The sequence below is a fragment of the Squalius cephalus genome (assembly GCF_949319135.1).
Source record: "Squalius cephalus genome assembly, chromosome: 24".
NCBI classification, from domain to species: domain Eukaryota; kingdom Metazoa; phylum Chordata; class Actinopteri; order Cypriniformes; family Leuciscidae; genus Squalius; species Squalius cephalus.
The window spans coordinates 14,874,640-14,897,967 of NC_137145.1; the positions used below are offsets into that span (position 1 = coordinate 14,874,640).

The 23,328-nt window shown below is 37.7% G+C and overlaps 1 protein-coding gene across 8 annotated transcripts in view; it reads left to right on the top strand.

The window, feature by feature from the left end:
* The window catches only part of trim3b (tripartite motif containing 3b), a 29,760-nt gene that overhangs the window by 5,299 nt on the left and 1,133 nt on the right, over positions 1–23,328 (top strand). For 2 of the 8 annotated variants that reach the window (XM_079861364.1, XM_079861365.1), the window contains 11 exons: positions 12,813–12,994; positions 14,702–14,942; positions 15,271–15,422; positions 16,044–16,224; positions 16,305–17,037; positions 17,151–17,254; positions 17,434–17,601; positions 19,620–19,788; positions 20,629–20,688; positions 20,997–21,067; positions 23,128–23,268. In XM_079861364.1, coding sequence (XP_079717490.1) covers positions 12,849–12,994; positions 14,702–14,942; positions 15,271–15,422; positions 16,044–16,224; positions 16,305–17,037; positions 17,151–17,254; positions 17,434–17,601; positions 19,620–19,788; positions 20,629–20,688; positions 20,997–21,067; positions 23,128–23,268 — 2,166 coding nt within the window. In that variant the 5' untranslated portion in view covers positions 12,813–12,848. Of the gene's footprint in view, positions 1–8,358; positions 8,537–8,582; positions 8,818–11,921; positions 11,944–12,812; positions 12,995–14,701; positions 14,943–15,270; positions 15,423–16,043; positions 16,225–16,304; positions 17,038–17,150; positions 17,255–17,433; positions 17,602–19,619; positions 19,789–20,628; positions 20,689–20,996; positions 21,068–23,127; positions 23,269–23,328 lie in introns of those variants that run through there. The other 6 variants (XM_079861368.1, XM_079861369.1, XM_079861363.1 and 3 more) reach the window with 5 other exon arrangements.

A 23,328-nucleotide genomic window follows, 5' to 3' on the forward strand; every position in this document is an offset into this window, starting at 1 on the left:
GTAGACAGAGGATGTGTGATACATCTTAATTAAGGCTATTCAAGAATAAAACCATTTTGTTTTGGTAGCATTTATTGACTTAAATGGCACACCCTATTACACTGACATTATATTACAGGTACAGTCATAGTAATCATCCAAGCAGACAGATATAAATAATGTAATAATGACAACATAACAGTGCAATCAGGCCAGGACTGGTGACACTCATTATCATTTTGCTTTAGTTGACTGCTCTTATATACTTAGACAAATAAAAGTAGACACAATGAGACAAGTGATGACATATGAGTATAGAGCTATAAAAATATTGTATAATTTGAATAATTGTATTAATTTTAGATGATAAATGAGATTTTAGCAAACCCTTAATTTGCTCTCCATTTAAGAAAGGAGAAACAACTGATATAAAGAGATCTCATCTGTGATTCTGCATTCACACAGGCCATTTCTTAGATATGAACATTCAGTGTATGACACACAATATCATTTTCTTCTCTCACATTTTGCAATTTTGCTGTACTGATCCAGCTTTTGATGTACTTTCAGAGGAATAAGATTATCAATATGTATTAATCCTCTCTGTACTATCAACTCTGTGGGCCAATAAAGGCTGTAAGAAGCACATGAACAAGTGAATGGCACTTACATTCCATTGTGTTTGTGTGTGTGTGTGTGTGTGTGTGGAAGAGGGAAGCCAGTTACAAAGATGTCAGAGGAATATCCAGCTGGCATTGACGTAATGGCTCCAGAGAAAATGAAGTAAGAGTAGATGGTGCATTCAAAGTCTCCATTAGAGTTAAAAGTAAAGTATGGTCTTTTTTGACACAATTGGCAGTTGGGACCTGTACAAATGTGGTTGGACAGCCAACAAACAAATTATGAAGCAAGCATTTCCTCCAAGGCTTTTTTTTTTTTTTTTTTTTCAATTGATAAAATCAAATACAATGCTTTTCAGAATGATTTTACTTCAGGTTTGACTGTACAATTCCCCTTTATTGATACTGGGAGGTCAAACAGGGATTGTCATAGTCACAAATGGCATTTGGTTGGAGATTAAGATGGATGTAAGGGCAGTGAGATGGAGCTCCGCTGACAGATGTCTCTGCTTTAGTGTAGTGACATGAATTGCCATTCATGGTCATTGTTCATGTATGTGTGTGTGTGTGTGTGTTCTTGTGCTCTTTCCACTGTAGGATCGCATTAAAGGCCTCGCCAGTGACATACAGCCTTTATTGTGCGAGTTATGGCTGCCTGAGTAACCATTACTCTACCTAACCTTCCCCTTTAGGGTATTCATATGTGTCTTGTTTGTGTGTGTGTATGGGAGAAAGCTTTTGACTTGCGATGTATGTTTTGTCTGTTGGGTGTGATAAGTTTGTGATAGAACGGTAGTCGGTCAATAGAACCACTTGCTCATTCAACGTGGTTTATAGCGAGACCCAAGCAGCCATTCCAGTTCATAAACGCACTTAAACTTACAGCTATTTTGATGTGACATTCATAATCACAATACAAACACTAACCAGTTTCTATTTAAAAGCTTTCGCTGATTCATGTCTTATTGTACCTAAAATATGTGCACTCTTTGTTTGTATTCAAAAGGAAAACTTCCTGAAGTCTATTGATATAATCATTCTTAGTCAGTTGTGGCAGATATTATTTTAGTTTTCTTTGGCAGATGGCTTTAGATGTTTTTTACTTATTATTTGGAATGTCAATAAATTTGTATAGCACATGCAAGTTTGACATACACTCTTCCTGCGTGATCACTCTGACTTTAAACAGAAATGTATATCACAGTTTAGTGTGCATAAAGTCATCCTCTGAGTCTGAGCTAGTAGTTTGATGGATAGGGACAAAAGAGATCACTAAACTTGTTAGTGCTAAAATAATGGCTTTTAGCCAGAACCTGCACCTGGTTTGTTGAACTCACTGACAGATCCAAAGTGTTTGAAGAACTGATTTTAAAAAGACCCGAAGGAGACGTGGATCCTTTCCTTTTGAAGACAGCTGACTGTGAATGTCAGTGTTCATGTGAAACAGCCTGAGAAAACAGTGCCAATTGAGCAATGCTCGGATGTGTTTGCATTATGTGTTTGTGTGTGTTTGATGTGATCAAGCGTGCTGTAAACGTGATAAAACAAGCATGACAATATGCACATCCTCAACAAAACAATCACTTACTTCTCCGCTGGGTTGTAGAGGTTTATTTTGAATCTGAACTATTCAGAGATTGGAGTGTTGTGTTATTTCTGTCAGTGTAATGGGTCTGAGGGAGAATTAGTCTTTCTTGGCTTGGTTACAGACACTATTGACTATTGTTCCTTGATTATGAAGGCGTTTCTGAGAACGAGAGAGCGAGAGAGATAAATGAAGGAAAGGAGGAATTAATGAAGGGTCAGGAGAACTTGAAAAAATGCTCCCATACAGTGTGAGTATGAGTATACTGGTGGTGAATGCTGAAGAAATACAGTCAGATTTAATGATCCTGTTTGGTAGCACAACTATTTTGCTAATGCGAGTCAATTGATCCTTCTTGGTTTAACATCACATGCTAACTTTGATATTAATGTTTCATATGCTAACCCCCAGCTGTCAACATAGAACCACATTTGTAACACATTTCAATTGCATAATGTGATGGTTTTCCATGTTATTCAACAGGAAAATTATTACCCATTGGAAATGGGCTGGATTGTCAAATGCAGGTCATAAATACAAAAATGAATCCATATCTGAATACAAGATTGCTAAATAATATACTTTGAATAGCTTTTTGGTGATTGGTTAATACTTTTAAATACACTAAAGAAGCCCACATGATGTCACTTTTAATTTTGATGAATTTGAATTTTAACAAAACATTTTGAAGACAAATTTGGAATTGTCTTTGGAATAACACACTGAATCGTGCACAATGAGAACAGGAATGTCTATTAAATACCTAATTAAAAAATCACCCTATCTATTTCCTAAATTCATTGAGTCAGGTTCCAAAAGTTAGAACTCCATTAATTTTCTCCAAAGGGAAATTGATTTTTAACAATAACTTATAAATTTTTAAAGATAACCTTACTGTGAGCTACAAGGTTGCTAATTGATGATATCTGATTCTGTTGAAGACTTCAGCCCGCATTATTTCAACTTTTTTTTTATTATATAATTGTGTTTTACAGCAGAATTTGTGGTGAAAAACTACATTACCCATGATGCTGTGCAGAAAATTCCACCAATCAGAGTCGAAACAAGCAAAACATTCCAAAAAATTTCTATAGCTCCGTCCACTCTCGTGAAGCGCCGCAAATGACGTAATCGAGTCAGTCTCTCTACCCTCTCAAAATACTTAAATATTTGAATATATACGCATATTTTGCAATAAACAAAGTATATCATTTGTATATAAATAATCAACATTTTTAAATGTTTCATATTTCTCCATCATTTTTTATTTGATTATGCTGTTCGCAATGCTTCATGGGATTGTAGTTCTTTCTGCAAGTACAGTCTTGTATTTTTGTCCGATTTTCAAATACTTTTTTGTTTCAAATCAAAGTTTTTAATGTTATGATTCAACTGGTAGATAATTTCCTTGGTTCATGGCTTATAATGGTTTACAAAAAAAGACTTTTTTGAAATCTCTATGGGAGAAATGAATGGAAAAATATTTCTGGAACCAAGGCCACTGGAAAAGTGGGCAGGCGTTGATTTTATTGTGAACAATTAGTCAATGCATGTTTTATTTGTTTAAACTTTTTTGACCTTGTCATTTTTTATCAAGTTCATCACTCAATCTTCCGGTGAAACAACAGACTTCTCTCTGGTGATGTATACCGGACTTCTCCAATCCTTTAGTACACTTAAATCCCGCCCCTTTCTTAAAATTGACTACAAGCTCGCATTCAGATCTGCCTCCATCCAATCAAAAAGAAATGGAAAGAACCAAGTCCCTGCCCAACATTTTTTCTTTTTTGATAATCTGTTTCACATGGATGTGTGGCACCAATTGGAATTGGAGAAATAAAGATTCTTTCCCAACAGCTTGTCCTGCCCCAAACTCATGCCATTGGTTGAGCCTGAAGTTGATAAACCGGGCATGTTGAAAGCGCCAAAGCCACACCTTGGCTTACTTTAAGTGGTCTGTGCACATTAAGCTAAAAGAGGTGAACATTTTTTAACAAAATAAAGATTACACACTTAAAATCCAAAGAAATGCTGTTAACGCAGCGTAACAATCTAATGTATCTCGTAATGCCTTTGGCAGTGTTTTGTTATTCCATGTTTGCTCTGGTTATTTGTGAAGCATGCGTCATAGCCCACCAGAACCGTAACCTGTCTGAACTCTCAGGAGTCTGCTCCTCTACTCACTATTCAAAAAAACACTTGTTTAGTCCTGAACCACAGAACGAGGACACTTCTGCATAATTTATACTTCTAAATTGACAAATATACTGTATAAGTGAGTTTTTCCACCGAAGCACCAGAGGCCTATCCGCAGGGTGACTCACACCTATCTACGAAAAGCACATGTGCATATAGCTTTGTTAAAACACACTACTTTACATATGGCAAGTATATTGTATTAAACTCGGAAGTATTTGACCTGTTTGTTGGTATTGTTTATATGCTTAAGGCATTAAGTGTTCTTTTAAGCATCTCCTCTGAAAACACACACACATAAACAGTAGATATTTGAAGGATCAGATTATTTCTGGCCCGTTTTATGTACCCAGCTATGCAGGCATTCCCTCCAGGAATATTTCCACAGTCCAGAGAGAGAGATAGAGAAAGACAGAGAGTAAGATATGGACATGTCAGCTATTCATGGTCCCTCTCACACACTTAGAACGCATAGAGTCGCGTGCACCTCTCTCCAATTTAACAACACTCCAACCCGTCTTAAGTTTGCATTGATCTCCTGTGGTTGATGGATATTTAATGACTGAATAGGAAATTTAATGTCACGCCTCATTTTATATTTAGCAAGGGAAGTTCTGGATTAAGCATGTTTAAAAAAAGGAGGTTTCATTTTATTATCTATAAAATCTCAGGCCCATTTGCCTTTTTAATATCTTGATTGTTTTTCTACATTAAGGATTTAAGAATATACCCCAAAAGTCTAAAGTTTGAACTTTATTTTGTCTTCCAATTCAATACAATTGTTTTACCATCATTTACATTACATTATGTTTAGACACAATAGTTTTGTGCATTTTCTTCTGTTTTTAGTTAGGCTATAATTTTTCCACATTAATAAAAAATTTACTAAACAGAAAAAGCTTTCAAATTTAAATATCCACATACACATTTGGTCTAATGGTCTAATTTGGTCTACACATTATACACATACATTTGATTCTTTTCTCTTTTTTCCCCTGATTTGTTTCTATTTGTATTTTTCTAAGGTTATTTTATCAGAAACATCTGAGACAAATTTTATACTTAAATTTTATCCCCCTGTAGTCAATAATTGTATCCCTTAAAACTCTTTGATCACCAAAATGACATATAAAAGTCGTTTTTTCGTTTTTTTCCTGTGAAAAAAGTCTTCATGCCTTAAAATAGCTTGAATGTAACTCTACACCCTTACTTCATTTAGTATAAATGGATACATGAATATGCTAATTAGCCCCGCCTCCACTCACTCACACCAGCTCAGAGATCCACTCGGTCAGTTTTACTGTACAATGGCTCTTTACAACGTCGGACACATAACAGTAATTAATATGATTTGCCTTTTGCTTGACTACGTTATCAAACAGCTAATAACGTGTTGCTAATGTTACACAAACCATGTTCCTGTCCATGTCAGCATCCTTAGAAACGCTTTGAACAACTTAGAATGTCAGTAACATCGTGTAATATACTACATCATATACATAATTCACCCCCTATATTGCTAAATGAACCGATTTTTCTTATTAACAGAAAAAATATACCGGGATAACCTGGCTCCTCTTGAGACGATAAGTTAAAGCCCGCCCCCTTCGTGACGTGATTGGTTACAAGGTAGTTTGTGACATAAGAAACTCCGGCGTTTTTGAGACTCTCTTTTTTTTTTACTGCAGTTTTCAGGAGAGAATACTCAGCAATGGTGTTGACTTATGAATTTGCACATGGTTTGTCTTAAAGCATATTAGAAACACCACATAGACATAACAACATTAAAAACTTGATTTTCCACCACAGGGGTCTTTAAATAACTGAGCATAACTGGGGTAAGATGTGTCAACATAACTTTGAGCTTTAATAATGTCTATATTTTATAGCCTGCCCTGAGCTATAAAAGAGGAACCGCTGATATAAAAATAAATCCTCTATAGCTCATGAATGTATTAACATAGTGTAAACTCAAAACTACTCTGTCATGAAGATCACAAATATACAAAAGCTTTTTCATCGCACACAGTTTATCTGTCTTTAACTTCTCTTTTACACAAGTTACAGCATGTATATACACAACAAAAAAAGTCCCATAGTGTAGTAGCTCTATACTCCCAAATGTGAGTAATGACCACAAGACCGTGACATAGGTAGAGCAAGATCGTTTCTTTCTCTCTGTTGAATCCCGCTCTCTCTCTTCTGCCTGCGGTATCCTGACAGCATTCTGTTGAGTCATGTTTCCTGCGGCATGAGTGCTCTTCCTCTCTGCAATTGCAGCGAGATGCTGAATTACATAACTGGACACAGTAAGAGGACGGTGCCCGAAGGCTCCATCTGAGCCGAGTGGACTAGACGTGGCATCTTATTGCACTTTATGTAAAGATTAATGAATGCAGTTACCAGGAAACTTTAATTACGCTTCACTGTCTTTGCTGTATGAGCGCCATATGTTTGGTTATTACACAGATGAACATATAATATATAAGATGATACTTAATTATCTCCTATTAAAATACTGAAACTTTTTCTGAGCTATTTGCACTGCAGAATGGAACTAATCCTGGTTTGCGATGGAGTTTCCCACAGCGCTGTCCCATAGTTCTCGCTGTTTGAGTAAGCTACGGATCTACAAGCTTGGAGGAGATATGGCCAGTGCAAAAATCCCTGACACATGATATTAGCGCTTTGAAGAACAGGAAATTGCAGTGGATATATGTTCAAGATTTCAGTTGGCTGCCTCTCAAGATCTGGCTGAACAAAGTTCTGCTTTTCAGGGCCAGTAAATGCTGGGTTCCTGTGGGAGCAAGCAGACAATATTTATAATGTCGGCCCAGATCATTAACCACAAAGCTACTCTGTCACAAAGATCACAAATAGAGTGATTTCTCTCTCTTTAATTTTCTTTTACACACGTTTCAACATGTATTCTCCCACAAAAAAGTCCAGCTCCATTTGTTCCTGTTGTGTTGGTGCAAGTTTGGAGCAGTGGTGTCAGTTAGAGGTGTGGGTGTTATCTGAAAACCAGCCGCTGTGGGAGAAATCAGACAGTCAATCCCTCCAGATTAATGACAGTTGATGTTTTCCATCTAATCCACCCGCTCCACTGACAGATTAAACATTCCATCCACTCACAATATTTTAAACAAATAAACAATTACATACACAAACATGCAAAACTATTGGTATTAGGTCAGATTATATCATTTGCATAAATTTAAATATCGCTTATTAAATTTGTTGTTATTTTTATATTATTTATTTGTTTATTTATTGCTGTTTTATTATATTTCATAAAAACAGAGGTATTGGAATTCATAATCCTACAATCCGGAGTCGCTCCACCCAGCTTTAATGACATCATCTCTTATATAACCATCATACGAGTGATTGTTTTAAGACTTTTTATGTCAGTCGGTTCACAAGCAAGCAAAAGCAGGGCAATGTCCGAAGTTAAATCAAGATTTACATTCATTTTGATGTTTTTTGTCAAGTTAAAATAGTTGAAACATAAAGATAACACACAGAAATTAAACATCCCATCTGAAACGCTTCAATTATTTCCTTAAAGTGCATTTTTAAAGCAGCTTTTCCATGTTAAAGCTTTTTCCTTTCGAAGCAGGTGCAAAGTGAACTGAACAGTTTTGTGGCACACTACAATCTTTTTATATGATTATTATTGTTTATTGATCATCATAAGCATTCAGACACGCACACATGCTAAAGTCGATGCACTAAAAAGCTGGCATTCAACTTAAATCCTCTCCCTTTCCCAACCCACCCAATCTGTCAGGAATTGTTTCTCTGTGATGCAATCCATGCCTTTGGGAAGATAACATTGAACGGCCAATCACAGCAGAGCTTGTGGGAGGAGCAAACGCTGTGCATTCATCCTCAGCCAATGGTGTAGCCCGGTACGTGGTTTGGCTTTAGCCAGCCGCCCCTTCGTGACATCACAGCTGTTGCTCGGGCACGGGCAGTGAGAGTGCAGTGCACTAGTAGGCGTAGGGACGACGAGCAGTGCATGCATTCATTTAGGGAGGGGGGCTAGAGAAAGGGAAGGGGATCTGTTGTGCTATTCAGCCACCAAGCCCTGCTGAAATCTCACAAAACAACAATGGAACCTGCCTGAGAAGCATCAACTCTGCTTTTTCGTGTAAGTGTGCTTCCTCTTTCACCCTAGTGCGTTTGAGTGTTGCTGTGTGCACGTGAACGGTTGTCATTGTTTTGTGCGTGTTCACTGGAGCAGTGAAGAGCTGTGGCTTTGAAAGGGAAGAATGCTTTTGTTTCTGTCTCCTGTTTCACATCTGGTCAGAGTTGGTCTGAGGTTTTGGAACGTTCTCTTGCTTCACCCTGTGTCATGTTGTTCACACCTTTACTGCCTATTCTGATTTTACTACGGTTTGAAGAGACCCTCGTGTGGGAGAGCAGTTAGGGGTAAATACCTTTTTTTCTTTTTAACTATTTTAACTATATACCTATAGTTTTGGATGTCTAAGTCATGAGTTCAGCATCCCATGGAATGTTTGTGGATGTCAGAAGCAGCTGTGTTTGAAAGGTGTATGTGCCATGCACACAGTGACGTGTGGGATGCATTGTGGGATAACTTTGTAAGTGGCGGCATGACACAATTGCGGATTGTTGTTGGCTTCTTTTTTTGAACAATGACACAGTGTTTGGTTTCTCGATTGTGGCTGTATCTGGGTCAGGTCAGGTTTGCTGACCGGTGGCTTGAACCATAAGATCTTACAGATCTTGTTTTATTGAAACAGGTGGAGTTATGCCAGTCAGCATTTAGAGCAAAACACTTTGTTTTGGTTGGCATGCATGTGGGTTAGTGACATAACACTCTTATTATATAGCCTATAGCCTTTTTTTTAAAATATTAATATTTTTTTATAAAAAAAGAATATATTGTGAAGTTTATACATACTTGAATTAGCCTACTTGAATAAACCTGTTTATAATAAGACTATCTATCTATCTATCTATCTATCTATCTATCTATCTATCTATCTATCGATATCCATCTAAAAATACATAGTTACATGTATAAACTTTTTTCACACACACACACAGACAGACACACACACACACACACACACACACACACACACACACACACACACACACACACACACACACACACACACACACACACACTATATATATATATATATATATATATATATATATATATATATATATATATATATATATATATATATATATATATATGTGTGTGTGTGTGTATATAATATTAGGATGATACAACTGTCCTGCTATTCTAATTAATAAAATACAAAAAAAAAAATCTTATTAAGTAGTTTTGCTATTTTTAGTTTCTATATGCAGTGTGTATAATAAAACTGCTTCAGTGATTTTTAATATTTAAACATTTTTGCCTGCCAAATCAAAATCATGAAAAACATAAAAAGGAAATTATGTCATATAGAGGACCCCTGCAGACCCCTCATGACTGTGTTAGGGTCAATAAGTAATTAATGGCTGACTAACGACTAACTGACTAATGGTCAGACTTCCCAAAAATGGAATATTTATGAATGTGTGTATATATATATATATATATATATGTATGTGTGTGTGTGTGTGTGTGTGTGTGTGTGTATATATATAATGGGTTATATAATATAATTATATAATATATAAAAAACATATTGAAAATGATAATAATTATGTACTAATGTGATGTGTACTACTCTCACATGTTTGCAGATCAGTTTTTCAAAAGATTTTTTACATCATATATACATTGTTATATGTCATAGACCATGTAGCGACGGCAGAAAATGTTGTGCACTTATTTTCAGATGTGTATATTTCTTATTTTTCTGTGCATTTCAGACCAGTAAATCTTATTTGTAAATTGCATTTTTATTCCCATGATAATGAATTCTACGTGTCAGTGTGTATCTGATCAACTGTCAGCCCAGATACCTACTCTGGCTCCTCTTTCTGTGTTGTGCACAAGAATGTCAGCCCCCCGCTGCTGGACGTGACCCCTTATTAAGCTTACCCCAGTGAGACCTGCGTCTAAATATAGCCCGCATACATCAACACATCAAATCAGAAAGGATGAGGGGGGGTTTGGGGGTGGAGGATTTTAGAAGGCGGGAGAAGGGAACTAATATCAGCTATGTTTAACGCTCTCATGTTACCATCACTCATACGTCCATGAGAGCAGTGCACATATCAGTCCTGCAGAAGTATCAGAGCAACTCTGGGACCAGGGGCATTGAAGTAAACTGAGAGCAAAACGCTCACTGTCAAAACATGACAGAGAGCAGAAGTGAGAGACTGAAAGTGTGATAATGAAACACTGGCCTGCAAACTGATCAGACTGAGAGACTTTCCTGAATTAAGGCCTTATTTTATGTTTTGATGTGAGGTATGAATATTGAATCTGATTTGTATGGGAGAGTGTGTTAAGATGCGTTGCCCCTTAAAGGGTTAGTTCACCCAAAAATGAGAGAAAAAAAAAAAAAAGAATTTCATTAATTACTCACCACCCTCATGTCGTTCCAAACCTGTAAGACTTTTGTTCATATTCAAAACACAAATGAAGGTCTTTCTGATGAAATCTGAGAGATTTTTTTTGTCCCTCCATTGACAGTTTATGCAACTACCACTTTGTCACTTTAAAAAGTTAATAAAGAGATTGTAAAACGAATTCATATGAATCGAGTGGTTTAGTCCCAATTTTCTGAAGAGACTGAATCACTTTAGTATATGATGAACAGATTTAATTTAGGCTTTTATTAGGCTTTTTGAATCGTCAAAGTTGTAGTTGCGTTGCTGTCAATGGAGGGACAGAAAGCTCTGATTTAATTAAAATATCTTCATTTGTGTTTCGAAGATGAACGAAAGTCTTTCGGGTTTGGAACAACATGAGGGTGAATAGTAAATGACAGAATTTTCATTTTGGGGACTCTCTTTAATCTATCAAATTGTACATAATTTTGGTCACATAATTTAAATATCCATGAATTATTAATTGAAGCATTTTTTTAAATGGTTGCTGTTGCTTCTGAATGCAGGAAATACTGTGTTAAGTTTTCACTATATTCACAATGTTTCACTTACAGTATGTGAATAATGTGCAACAAAATAAGACGTAAACATGGAATTGTGCATTATTAAATTTTCTATTTAAAATGTAACATGACATGTCTTTGAAAGACGGTCATATTTCTATGGCCCTATGTTAGTTGTTTTCTTTTACATCCTTAAATAGAATTAGACCTGAAATATTAGTTTTTCCTCTGTCTCATATCTCTTTGCCTGGAGGACAACTAAAGTAAAAAGTGGCACAGTGTGTCCACATTGCAGGAGCATGTAATGGCCTCAGCAGTTGCTCATGTCCTTGTATCATTACTTATCCGTCTGCCCGCTGTTGTTGCGGCACATGTGGAAAAGTGGCATGAAAATTGTTGACATTTATTTTCCTCCACAACTCTGTAATCCAATTTTCCGTGCTCTTCTCTTCTTCTTTGCTCAGCAGAATAATGTGTTGGTTGCAGCACCTCTTGTCTCACTCTCAAGGTTCTCCTGTTCATATAGGAGTTTGTCTTCTCTTGCCATCTCAATATCTCTTTAAAGAGATAGTTCACCCCAAAAATGAAAATTCTGTCATCATTCACTCACGCTCATGTCATTCCAAACCCATAAGACTTTGGTTGATCTCGAAACAAAAATGTATTATTTTTAGTGAAACCTGAGAGGTTTCTGTTTCTCCATTGAAAGTCCAGGTAACCATTTTAAAAGATACAAAAAGGTCATAAAGACGTCATAAAACAAATCCATATGAATTGAGCGGTTTATTCCAAAACTTGTGGAGAGATATGATCACTTTATTTGATGAACACATTGTTGTATCTCTTTACAAGACTTGGACTTACTGCACTATTCACATGGATTCGCTTCATGATGCCTTTATGACCTTTTTGGACCTTCTTTTCTGGGCTTTCAATGGACGGACAGAAACCTCTCAAGTTTAAAAAATCAATAAAAATATCTGCATTTGTGTTTTGAAGATTAACCAATCTTATGGGTTTGGAACGACATGATTGTAAGTGAAATATGACAGAATTTTCATTTTTGGGTGAACTATCCCTTTAAAGGCCAATTCACACTGTACCGACAGACACAGAGGTCGCTGACCAATGGCAACAGACACTTTGTCAGGTTTTGTCAGATCAGTGTGTTACTTTTGGTGTTTGTCATCGCTTGTTTTCTAGTCATGTAATGTCTGAGAAGTGACGTGCTGTAATCTTTTGATCATCCGTGCTGTTTGGCATGTGTCGGTGCAGTGTGAATTGGCCTCTTTATAATTTCAAAGTTTAAATGATGACACATGGTGTTTTTTTTCCTGTTTGAAGACTTTTAATAACTCAGCATCTTCTTCATTTCAGGTTAAGGTGTGTCCTGGCCCTCGGCCCTCTCTGTGGATGTCTGTCACCATGGCGAAGTTTGAGACCGGCCGCACAAGCCCAGTGGTGCGCCAGATAGACAAGCAGTTCCTGGTGTGTAGTATCTGTCTGGATCACTACCACAACCCTAAAGTCCTGCCCTGCCTGCACACCTTCTGCGAAAGGTCTGTATCTGTTGCTAAATTATGTTTTATTAACAAAGTTTGGGAGGAACACGTTCAAATGATCTATCCAATCATCACGTCATTCAAACCAGCAATTGGTAATCAACATGTCTACCCAGTCAGCATAAGTGGAGGCATATATGTACATAGTTGACCCACCTATGTTCCTCAACAGTTTTCAGCATCCCTCCACCCCCCCCGTCTCCACACTCACCTGGTTACTTCCTAACCAGAAATACATGACGCGAGCCACACTTGAACTCATATTTCCCACATGAGCACCACAGCACAATGCCACAGCTCTGGCATGAGATAGGCTTGCTGTGATGATCGGTGTTACACGGTGTTCAGCCGCACACCGATTACATCACTTACACACCACAACAACACCCCCCATAGTGAAGCATAGATCAGTTGTAAACCTTAGGATTGCGTGAACTGTTTACTTCCTGCTGACAAAGCTTGGCATGGGTGCTCTGTCTCTACCACAAATATTTTCTTCTGCATAGATGGCATGAGATGTGTGCAGTGAGACTCTCCGTGTCTTTGTATCTGTGGGGTTGAATGTCAGTGGAGTGTTTCCACTGTGATTGTTCGTGTTGTGACTGAAATTTCAGCAACACTTCCCCTCCTAGCCCTCTCGCTCTCACACTGTCCCGCAGGAGTACATCATTTATGAAATGTGAGATACACTGCATTCAAATGTTTGGGTTTGGTCAGATTTTTGTTTGGAATTGTTTTTTTTAATTAACGTTTTGGAAAAAAAGTATCTTATGCTCACAGAGGCTGCATTTATTTGATCACATTTACAGTAAAACAGTAACATTATGGATTATTATTACATTTTAAAATAACTGTTCTCTATTTGAATATATTTTGAAATGTAATTTATTCCTGTGATTGCTAAGCTGAATTTTCAGCATCATTACTTCAGTCTTCAGTGTCACATGATCCTTCAGAAATCATTCTAATATGCTGATTTACTCAAGAAACATTTCTTCTTTTTATATTGTTGTTAAAACAATTGTACTTCTTAATATTTTAGTTTTGTTCAGGATTCTTTGATTAAATAGCAGCATTTCTTGGAATATAAATATGTAAATGTCTTTACTGACAGTTTAAAGCTTCATTGATAAATAAAAGTATTAATTTAAAAAAAATAAATAAATCCTTTTGAAATGTAGTGTATGTTAATGGTTGTTGTTGGTATCTGTTTTTCAAAGATACGTTTACATTAAAGGCGACGTGTAATATATGATGTTAAAATACATCATATACCCATTTAAAGGGATAGTTCACATAAAAACTGAAATTCTGTCATCATTTACTCACCCTCTGATCTTTGTAAAACCTGTATGTCTTACTTTCTTCAGTAGAACACAAAGGGAGTTATTTATAGCTAAATATATGTTACTCCTTTCCATATAAAAAGAATGTGAATGGTGACAAGCTATCGTATGACTCTAGAATATAGTGCATGAGTCGTATGGATTACTTTTATGATGGTTTTGTATTTGTCCTTTTTGGAGCTCAACAGTCCTTGGTCCCCATCCACTTACATTGTTAGGAAAACAGCAAAGTGGACCTTCTTCAAAATATTTCCTTTTGTGTTCCACAGCAGAAATAAAGGGTTTGGAACAACTGATTGTGGCTGATTGATTTAGTTTGAGGTTGTTAATCATGTCTGTCCTTCTCTCTATCTCACAGGTGCCTACAGAACTACATTCCCTCTCAGTCTTTGACACTGTCCTGCCCGGTGTGCAGACAGACCTCCATCTTGCCTGAGAAAGGTGTGGCGGCACTACAGAACAACTTCTTCATCACAAACCTCATGGAGGTGCTGCAGAGAGACCCAGAATGTTCTCGGCCGGAGGCCTGTAGCGTGCTGGAGTCTGTCAGCGCAGCAGCCGCTGGGAAACCGCTCTCCTGTCCCAATCACGAGGGCAAGGTAAGCCTATTACCATCTGATGATGAAACCACATTTGGCAATACTTGGTGGGAACATGAAGGAGAAACCATCAAAAACGAGGTTGCAGGGAAAATCGCGGCTACAAGGGATTGTTGGGAATTCCTTTACCACCACTGATTTCTCTACATTTAAGCCAATTTTTCATTGGCAGAGGCTGCTGTGTCACTACCAGCTTCTTTCCTTTATGTGTCTTCAAAGTCATAATACATGTGTGTTTACGCTGTTCAGGCCTGTTAGCATACATTAGCTCCCTTTGATAATCCATTAGTATGCTGAATGAAAGGGTTGCTCACTGGTGCCCCTGCAGGTGATGGAGTTTTACTGCGAGTCGTGTGAGACGGCCATGTGCCTGGACTGCACGGAGGGGGAACACCGGGAGCATGTGACCGTTCCACTGCGGGATGTTCTAGAACAGCACAAAGCAGTGCTAAAGAACCAGCTGGATGCTATACGCAACAGGTACATATGCACCGTTCGGAATAGTCAGCTGTTACATACAATTCATCACTTCAATAATAACAACAGAGCACACTACATACATACTGCTTCAAATAAATTTTCATTATTATTCGAAAAATATTATTCGAAAAATGTTATATTCAAAAAACATTACATAATAATAATAATAGTAATAATAATAATGATGAATATATTATGTTAGTTTTAAATCATTTGTTTTATATATATATATATATATATATATAATGAAACAAATTATTTAAAACTAACATAATATATTCACCATTATTATTACTATTATTACTATTTTTATTTCATTATTACTATTATTAAGATAATTTAAACAACAAATACATGATAATTTTTTAAAACATTATCATGTCTTTGTTATTAAAATTATTTTAGATATTATTAAAATATGATATTGATATCATGATATTAAAAAATATGAATATACAATAATATATAATCATTTTACTAGTGACTAAATATAAAACAAAATTATGCTTTTATAAGCTGTTTTTAGTGATGATTGTGAATAATATTGCGGCCTGTTTTCCAAATTACTTGTCTCTTTTCCATCATTTCTCTGATAAAATCTGTTCTTTTTTATTCGGTCAGGCTGCCCCAGCTAACAGCGGCCATTGAGCTGGTGAATGAAATCTCTAAACAGCTGATCGAGAGGAAGAACGAAGCGGTCAATGAGATCAACATGACATTTGAGGAGCTCGAGAAGGCATTGCACCAACGCCAGGCTGCGCTCATCACCGACCTGGAGAACATTTGTAGCACTAAGCAGAAGGTCAGAATGTCCTGATTTGTTAAACAGGTTGTACTCCTCTCCTATCTCTCTAACGCTCCTTTCTGCTGTGTTCTCTGCAGGTGCTTCAGGCACAGTTATCCTGTCTTCTGCAGGGAAAAGAGCACATCCAGAACAGCTGCAGTTTCACTGAGCAGGCCCTGAACCACGGCAGCGCCACCGAAGTCCTGCTGGTCCAAAAGCAGATGAGTGAGCGGGTGAGCGCCCTCGCCTGCCACGACTTCCCTGAACGGCCGCACGAGAACGCCCACTTGGACTGCCAGATAGAGACTGAGGGCTTGCGACGCTCCATCCAGAACCTGGGCGTCCTGCTGACGACGGGTGCCGTGGGACACACCAGTGTGGCAACGGGAGAAGGGCTCAGACATGCCCTGGTCGGTCAGCACGTGACTGCAACTGTTACCACTAAGGATAAAGACAGCGAGCTTGTGCGGACCGGTAACGCGGTCCTCCGAGGGGAGATAACGGGGCAGGACGGAGTGCGGGCGGTCGAGGTGGAGGTCGTGGACAATAAAAACGGAACGTATGAGGTAGGGTACACGATTAAGAGCGAAGGGGAGTACTCGTTCTCTTTGATGCTTTATGGACAGCCCGTGCGGGGCAGCCCGTTCAGACTGCGGGCGATAAAGCCGTCAGATGTGCCCCAGTCTCCGGATGATGTGAAGAGGAGGGTTAAATCTCCTAGCGGGACAGGAGGACACATCAGGCAGAAAGCCGTACGGAGACCCTCCAGCATGTACAGCACCACCAAAAAGAAGGAAAACCCCATAGAGGATGAGCTGATTTACAGAGTGGGTAAGAAACACTGGATAATTATTTTTTTTGTGTGTGTGCACAATAAGAAGTTAGACATATTAAATTGTTGTTAAATATTATTTTGATTTTGTGAATTTCCTTTGACCCATCAGGCTCTCGGGGGAGGGAGAAGGGAGAGTTCACTAATCTACAGGGCATCTCTGCTTCCACTAATGGGAGGGTCATTGTAGCGGACAGCAACAACCAGTGTATACAGGTTAGTTGATATATAGCAATTTTATAAAAATCATAGGCTTTATTTCTAAATCAATTTAGTGGATATTAAATTAATGAATCAATGTGTCACAGTAATCTTACTTGGGATCAATACAGAGATATAGACAGATTTTCATTGCATTCAGTGCAAAATTGTATCATCTGTTTGTTTTTATGAAGGTGTTTACTAATGATGGCCAGTTCAAAGCACGGTTTGGGGTCAGAGGTCGTTCTCCAGGACAACTGCAGAGGCCGACAGGAGTGGCAGTCGACACGAATGGAGACATTATAGTAGCTGATTATGATAACAGATGGATCAGCATCTTCTCCCCTGATGGGAAATTCAAGGTGATGTTTACATCATAATTTACAGTTACATACATACATGCATACGTGTGTGTGGTTCCAGTATACCCTACGTTATGGGGACAAAATGTCTCCCACGATGATGGCAATATCTGAAATCCTTGATCTTGTGGGGACATTTTTTTGGTCCCCATGAGGAAAATGGCTTATAAATCGTACTAAGTGATGTTTTTAGGAAGTGTAAAAATGCTGACAGTCTTCTGTGATGGGTAGGTTCAGGGTTAGGGGGTAGAATATACAGTTTGTACAGTATAAAAATCATTATGTGTATGGAATGTCCCCATAAAACATTGATTGTGTGTGACAGGAAAGACTATACTATTACACAAATTTCTATTTAAAATAAATACTGTCCTTTTATCTTTCTGTTCATCAAAATAAATTTTTTTTAATCACAGTTTCCAAAAAAGATTTAAGCAGCACAACTCAAGCAGTACAAGTCCTTAAATATTGACATAAATTAAATGACAATAATTAAAATGTATACTTGAAGCCATAATTTGTTTCTTGCTCACTCTGTAAATATTGTTTCTTACTCCATGCCATGGTTGACTAATTACATTTACATGTATTAATTTAGCAGTCACTTTTTTCCCAAATCAACTTACAAAATGAGGAATACAAGAGTAAGCTAGAACAAGGAGGAATATTAAAAATAGTGAAAACACAAAAAGTTGTAAGTCAGCAGGATGCGGTTGTAGTCGTCATGAAATCAAAATTGACTTTATTTGCTTTGTTAGCGCGCATTACTAGTCTTGTGGTGAAAAATGAATCAGTGTATGTTAATACACAGAAAAAATTAGTTTGACGTGGGAATCTTTAATCAAAATAAATTGAAATTTTGCTTTCGCTCTGGAATGGCGTTCCTTCTCTGATGACGTCAGTTTGATGGCTTGGGTTGAATATCCTTAAAGGGGGTTGAAATGCTATTTCATGCATACTGAGTTTTTTACACTGTTAAAGAGTTGGATTCCCATGCTAAACATGGACAAAGTTTCAAAAATTAAATTGTACGTTTGAAGGAGTATTTCTGTTCCAAAAATGCTCCTTCCGGTTTGTCACAAGTTTCGGAAAGTTTTTTTCGAGTATGGGCATGTGTGACGTCAGATGTAGCGGAATTTCCTTAAATAGGTCCTAAGGGCACTTCTCCGGTAAGATCGCGGGCGCGCACGCAACCGTAGATCAGAGCAAGAGAGCGAAAGCAGTACGCCCATCAAAGCGCTATGCTCGGCTTTAGGGAAGTCAGTGTCACCAAAGAAGTGGGTTTTTGGTTGGCAGGGCAAGACAACCCTGCACAGATTCCCAAAGAACCCGGCGTTAAGGAACCAGTGGATGGAGTTTGTTTTTCCAGAGTATCAACGGAGGTTGTGTAAGACTGTTTGTTCCCTGCATTTCGACGATGATTGTTTTATAAACAAAGCCCAGATCGACGGATTTGCAGATCGTCTAATGCTTAAGGATCGAGCAGTCACATTGAAAAAGGTTCGCGGTAGTGCGTTGGAACCAGGCGGTGAGTAAAACTGCTTCAAATGTCTGTGTGTTGTTAGCTCGGCCTTGGCGCGTTAGCACAGCTTTAGCTCCGCCCACACGGCCCGCCTTCAGCCGCTCGGTTTTTTCCGGAAAGACTCGGTACAGCCTATCTTTCTTTTATAAATATAATAAAACTAAAGACTTTTTGGAGATATGAAGGATGCAATACTACTCTATAGGTACTCAAGATTAACAGGAGATTGAGTGAAAATGAGCATTTCACCCCCCCTTTAACCACTCCCCTCCAACTGTCAGTCTGCTAAACCCCGCCCTCTATTCAATATTCCGTTTCACTTGGAAATGAGTCACAACACTGAAGTAAAGTCGGTTGCAACTTCCGTTTCACTGGGACTTTGATTGTTCATGGAGGAGACGAGGATTCGGCTACTCGGAATTACATAATCCTAAGAGCCGTTTAATAAGGTCCTCTAGTCTAAACGACCCTCTCTTTATGTCTGTGCCCCATGCAGAATAAGATCGGTGCTGGCCGTCTGATGGGACCCAAAGGAGTGGCTGTGGACAGGAACGGTCATATCATCGCAGTGGATAATAAAGCTTGCTGTGTGTTCATCTTTCAGTCTAATGGCAAACTAGTGACCAAGTTTGGAGCCAGAGGCACTTCAGATAGACAGTTCGCAGGTACAGCGATTGAACACTGTATCATAATGCTAATAAACCCAACGTTGAATAATGTAATGTGGTTTGTGGTGGTTAACCTAAGCACTAAAGAGCTGCAGAGGTGTTGTTGGCGCCCACTGTTGTGTGCTGTGACTGCTTGTCCTCTAACATCTCTTCCTAATACCTCATTTGTCCAGCTCAGGAACTCTTGTGACCAAAACTGTTGCAATTCATGAACAAACTTTAAAGAAACAAGAGCTAAATGGTGTTTCACTACAAAAGCAACAACTAAGAACCATTCTGGGAAGAAAAAACGCCGCAAAAGGCTGGTGTTTTTATACAGAAATGGCCAGATTTACACAGGCTTCAGTTCCAGTGTCTAAAAGGATGTAAACCTGTATATTTCCCCTGCCTCAGTTCTGTTCCTGTTTCACTTTAGCTTTATAAGCTATATTTTCAGTTGCATTATCTGTCAGTATGATAAATAATAAAGGCCAATGCATGCATACATGAATGAGCCTATATTCTTTCTAAGAGACTGATAGCTACACGCATATGCTTTTTGAAGCTCGTCCAACACTTTCTTGCTGCTGCTTATTTTACTATTGAAATACATCAGTCCCTTTTCCTAACCCTTTTAGGCAAGTGCATGTGGCTTGCGGACTGGTTTGGGATGTGCATCTCTAGACAGTCTTCCATTGTTCTTCTGGTCTGCTCCATGTTTGTTGCAGCATTTAAGGATGATTTTCATCCTTGCACCGTTTGAAATGTTTCTGCGCTTTTTTTTGTCTCAATCCCTTCTGCCCTGTCATTTATTTGTCTCCGCTTACCCTTGTTTGTGTTTTTCCCATTCCTTTTTAGAAAAAAGTGGTGTAAAGTTTGCACTGGAGCAAAAGTTTAGTAAATCTGGCCCTGGGTTCAGTAAGTATTGAGTGAATTCTTATCCCAGAATGTGGTGATTTATCTTATTGAAATTAAGTTTCATTCTAGAACTGAATTCAAGAGCAAATGATTTTGTGCTTTGTCTTTCTAATCAAATGTTGGCAAAAATCAAATTGTTCAATGATAAGGATGCAGGCTTCCATACACATTACATCACGAGATCTATCTAATCAATTATGAGATCTTGATCACATGACATCCCTGCTCTCCTCTCCGCTCTCTTTCTGTGTGTTTATCACGTCTGAATCTTTCTTCTCCCCCATTTCTCTCTGTTTCCTCGCATGCAGGCCCGCACTTTGTTGCTGTCAACAACAAGAATGAAATTGTGGTGACAGACTTTCATAACCACTCCGTCAAGGTGAGTGTATCTCTCGGTCGTTCTTACAATTTTCACCTGGTGGACAATAAACCGGGGGGAAAAAAATCCCATAAACTTGAACCATATCTAGAGACCAGAATCACCCACAACAGGAATAAATTATTTCATAATTTAATAAAATTTATTATAATAGAAAACAGCTCTTTTAAATTGTAATAATAGTTCACAGTATTACTAGATTTATTTAGTATTTTATGTATATATATCTGCCTTGGGAAAGTATCTGTACCCATTCATTTTTTTCACATTTTATGTTGCTGTCTTATGTTAAACTACTTTAAATTACTTTTTTTCCCCACATCAATCTACACTCCATACACCATAATGAATATTAAAGGGGTGGTTGATTATGATTTCACTTTTCTAACTTTAGTTAGTGTGTAATGTTGCTGTTTGAGCATAAACAACATCTGCAAAGTTACAACGCTCAAAGTTCAAAACAAAGGAAGATATTTGCTTTTAAAGAAGTCGTTTTTTAAGGACTACAACAAACGGCTGGTAGGGACTACATGATATTCCTCCCGGGTTAGTGACATCACTAACCCTAAAATTTACATAAGCCCCGCCCCCGGGAACACACAGTCCATGTTGAGAAGAGGAAGAGTTGTTGTAGTAGAGCACATTTGTGAGTCTGCTCAAGCTGTCGTATTTGTCTTTTCATATGCAATACAGTACGTAACACAAATGCAATTGCATGCCACTCTGTATGCATCTTACAACAGTTCCCACACGAGCGATTTATAGATTATCATGACAGAATATGCTAACTAAAGACTTGAAGACAGTTAACTCGACATCAGAAACATAAATTCATCAACTAACCATTCAGAAACGTCCTGTTGCATTCTACATGTTGTCACTTCTTCTTGAGTCTCTCCATCATTGTCCGACTCCGGTTTGAACATAAAAGGCAGAACAGTTTCTGACATTTTAGTGCTTGTCTGCGTGAGGTAATCGGAGTTGCTAACACACATGAGATGTTGAAGCTCCGCCCTCTGTGCCAGGAGCAGCAGCTCATTTGCATTTAAAGGGACATACACGAAACGACGAGTTTTTGCGAACATTAACATGCTGTAAAAAATTATCTCGGGGGTATTTTGAGCTAAAACTTCACATACACACTCTGGGGACATCAGAGACTTATTTTACATATTGTAAAAAGGGGCATTATACCACCCCTTTAAATTAAATATTTTTTGACTCATATATTCTTTAGTCAAATAATTTATTTAATTGTAGTATTCATTAAATATGCCTTAAATCAGTCTTTACACTTAAAAAAATAGTATATGATATTAATATATTTCTCCACTGTACAATTAAATGTTAATAAATATTAAAGGTGCACTTAGTAATCATTTAAGTGCTTTGACAATATGGCTTAGTGGTGTAGTAATGTAATCTCAATCTCACACAAATGCAATAGTTTTCAGGTGTTGATGTCATCATTGTAAATATGCAATATTAGCAGTCAGCAATGATTCATTTATTCCACAAGTGAAAGTTTCGATAACACTTTAGTTGGGGTCCAATTCTCACTACTAGTTGCTTATTAACATGCATATTACTAGGATATTTGCTGTTTATTAGTACTTATAAAGCACATATTAATGCCTTATTTGCCATGACCATATTCTGCATCCCTTAACCCTACCCAATACCTAAACTTAACAACTACCTTACTAACTATAAATAAGCAGTAATTAGTAGTTAATTGAGGCAAAAGTAATAGTTTAGGGTCCAATTCTCACTATTAACTAACTATTAATTAAGTGTGACCAAAGTTTCCAATAATGGGGTTTACAGAGGTAAAACAAAATATGTATCTGTCATGTGATTTCAAAATGGCTGCCCCCATGAGGTAACCTGTTCCATTAAAAAAAAACTACTGACATGACTGGATGATTTGAAATATATTTGCAGTTATTATTCATTTCATATGTGTAAAACTTAAATGATGGGAGAAATCATAGAATGCATCATTGTAAAATTGTGTATTATGTATTTAATATGGGTGATTAAAATGTGTATTTCCTCAGGTCTACAGTGCAGATGGGGAGTTTTTGTTTAAATTTGGGTCCCATGGAGAGGGAAACGGCCAGTTTAATGCGCCCACAGGGGTCGCTGTTGATGTTAACGGCAACATCATCGTAGCAGACTGGGGCAACAGCAGAATACAGGTACTGACTCCTCTAAACATCCACTTCCTCTTTACAAAATCTCCAAGAAATAAGTCATTT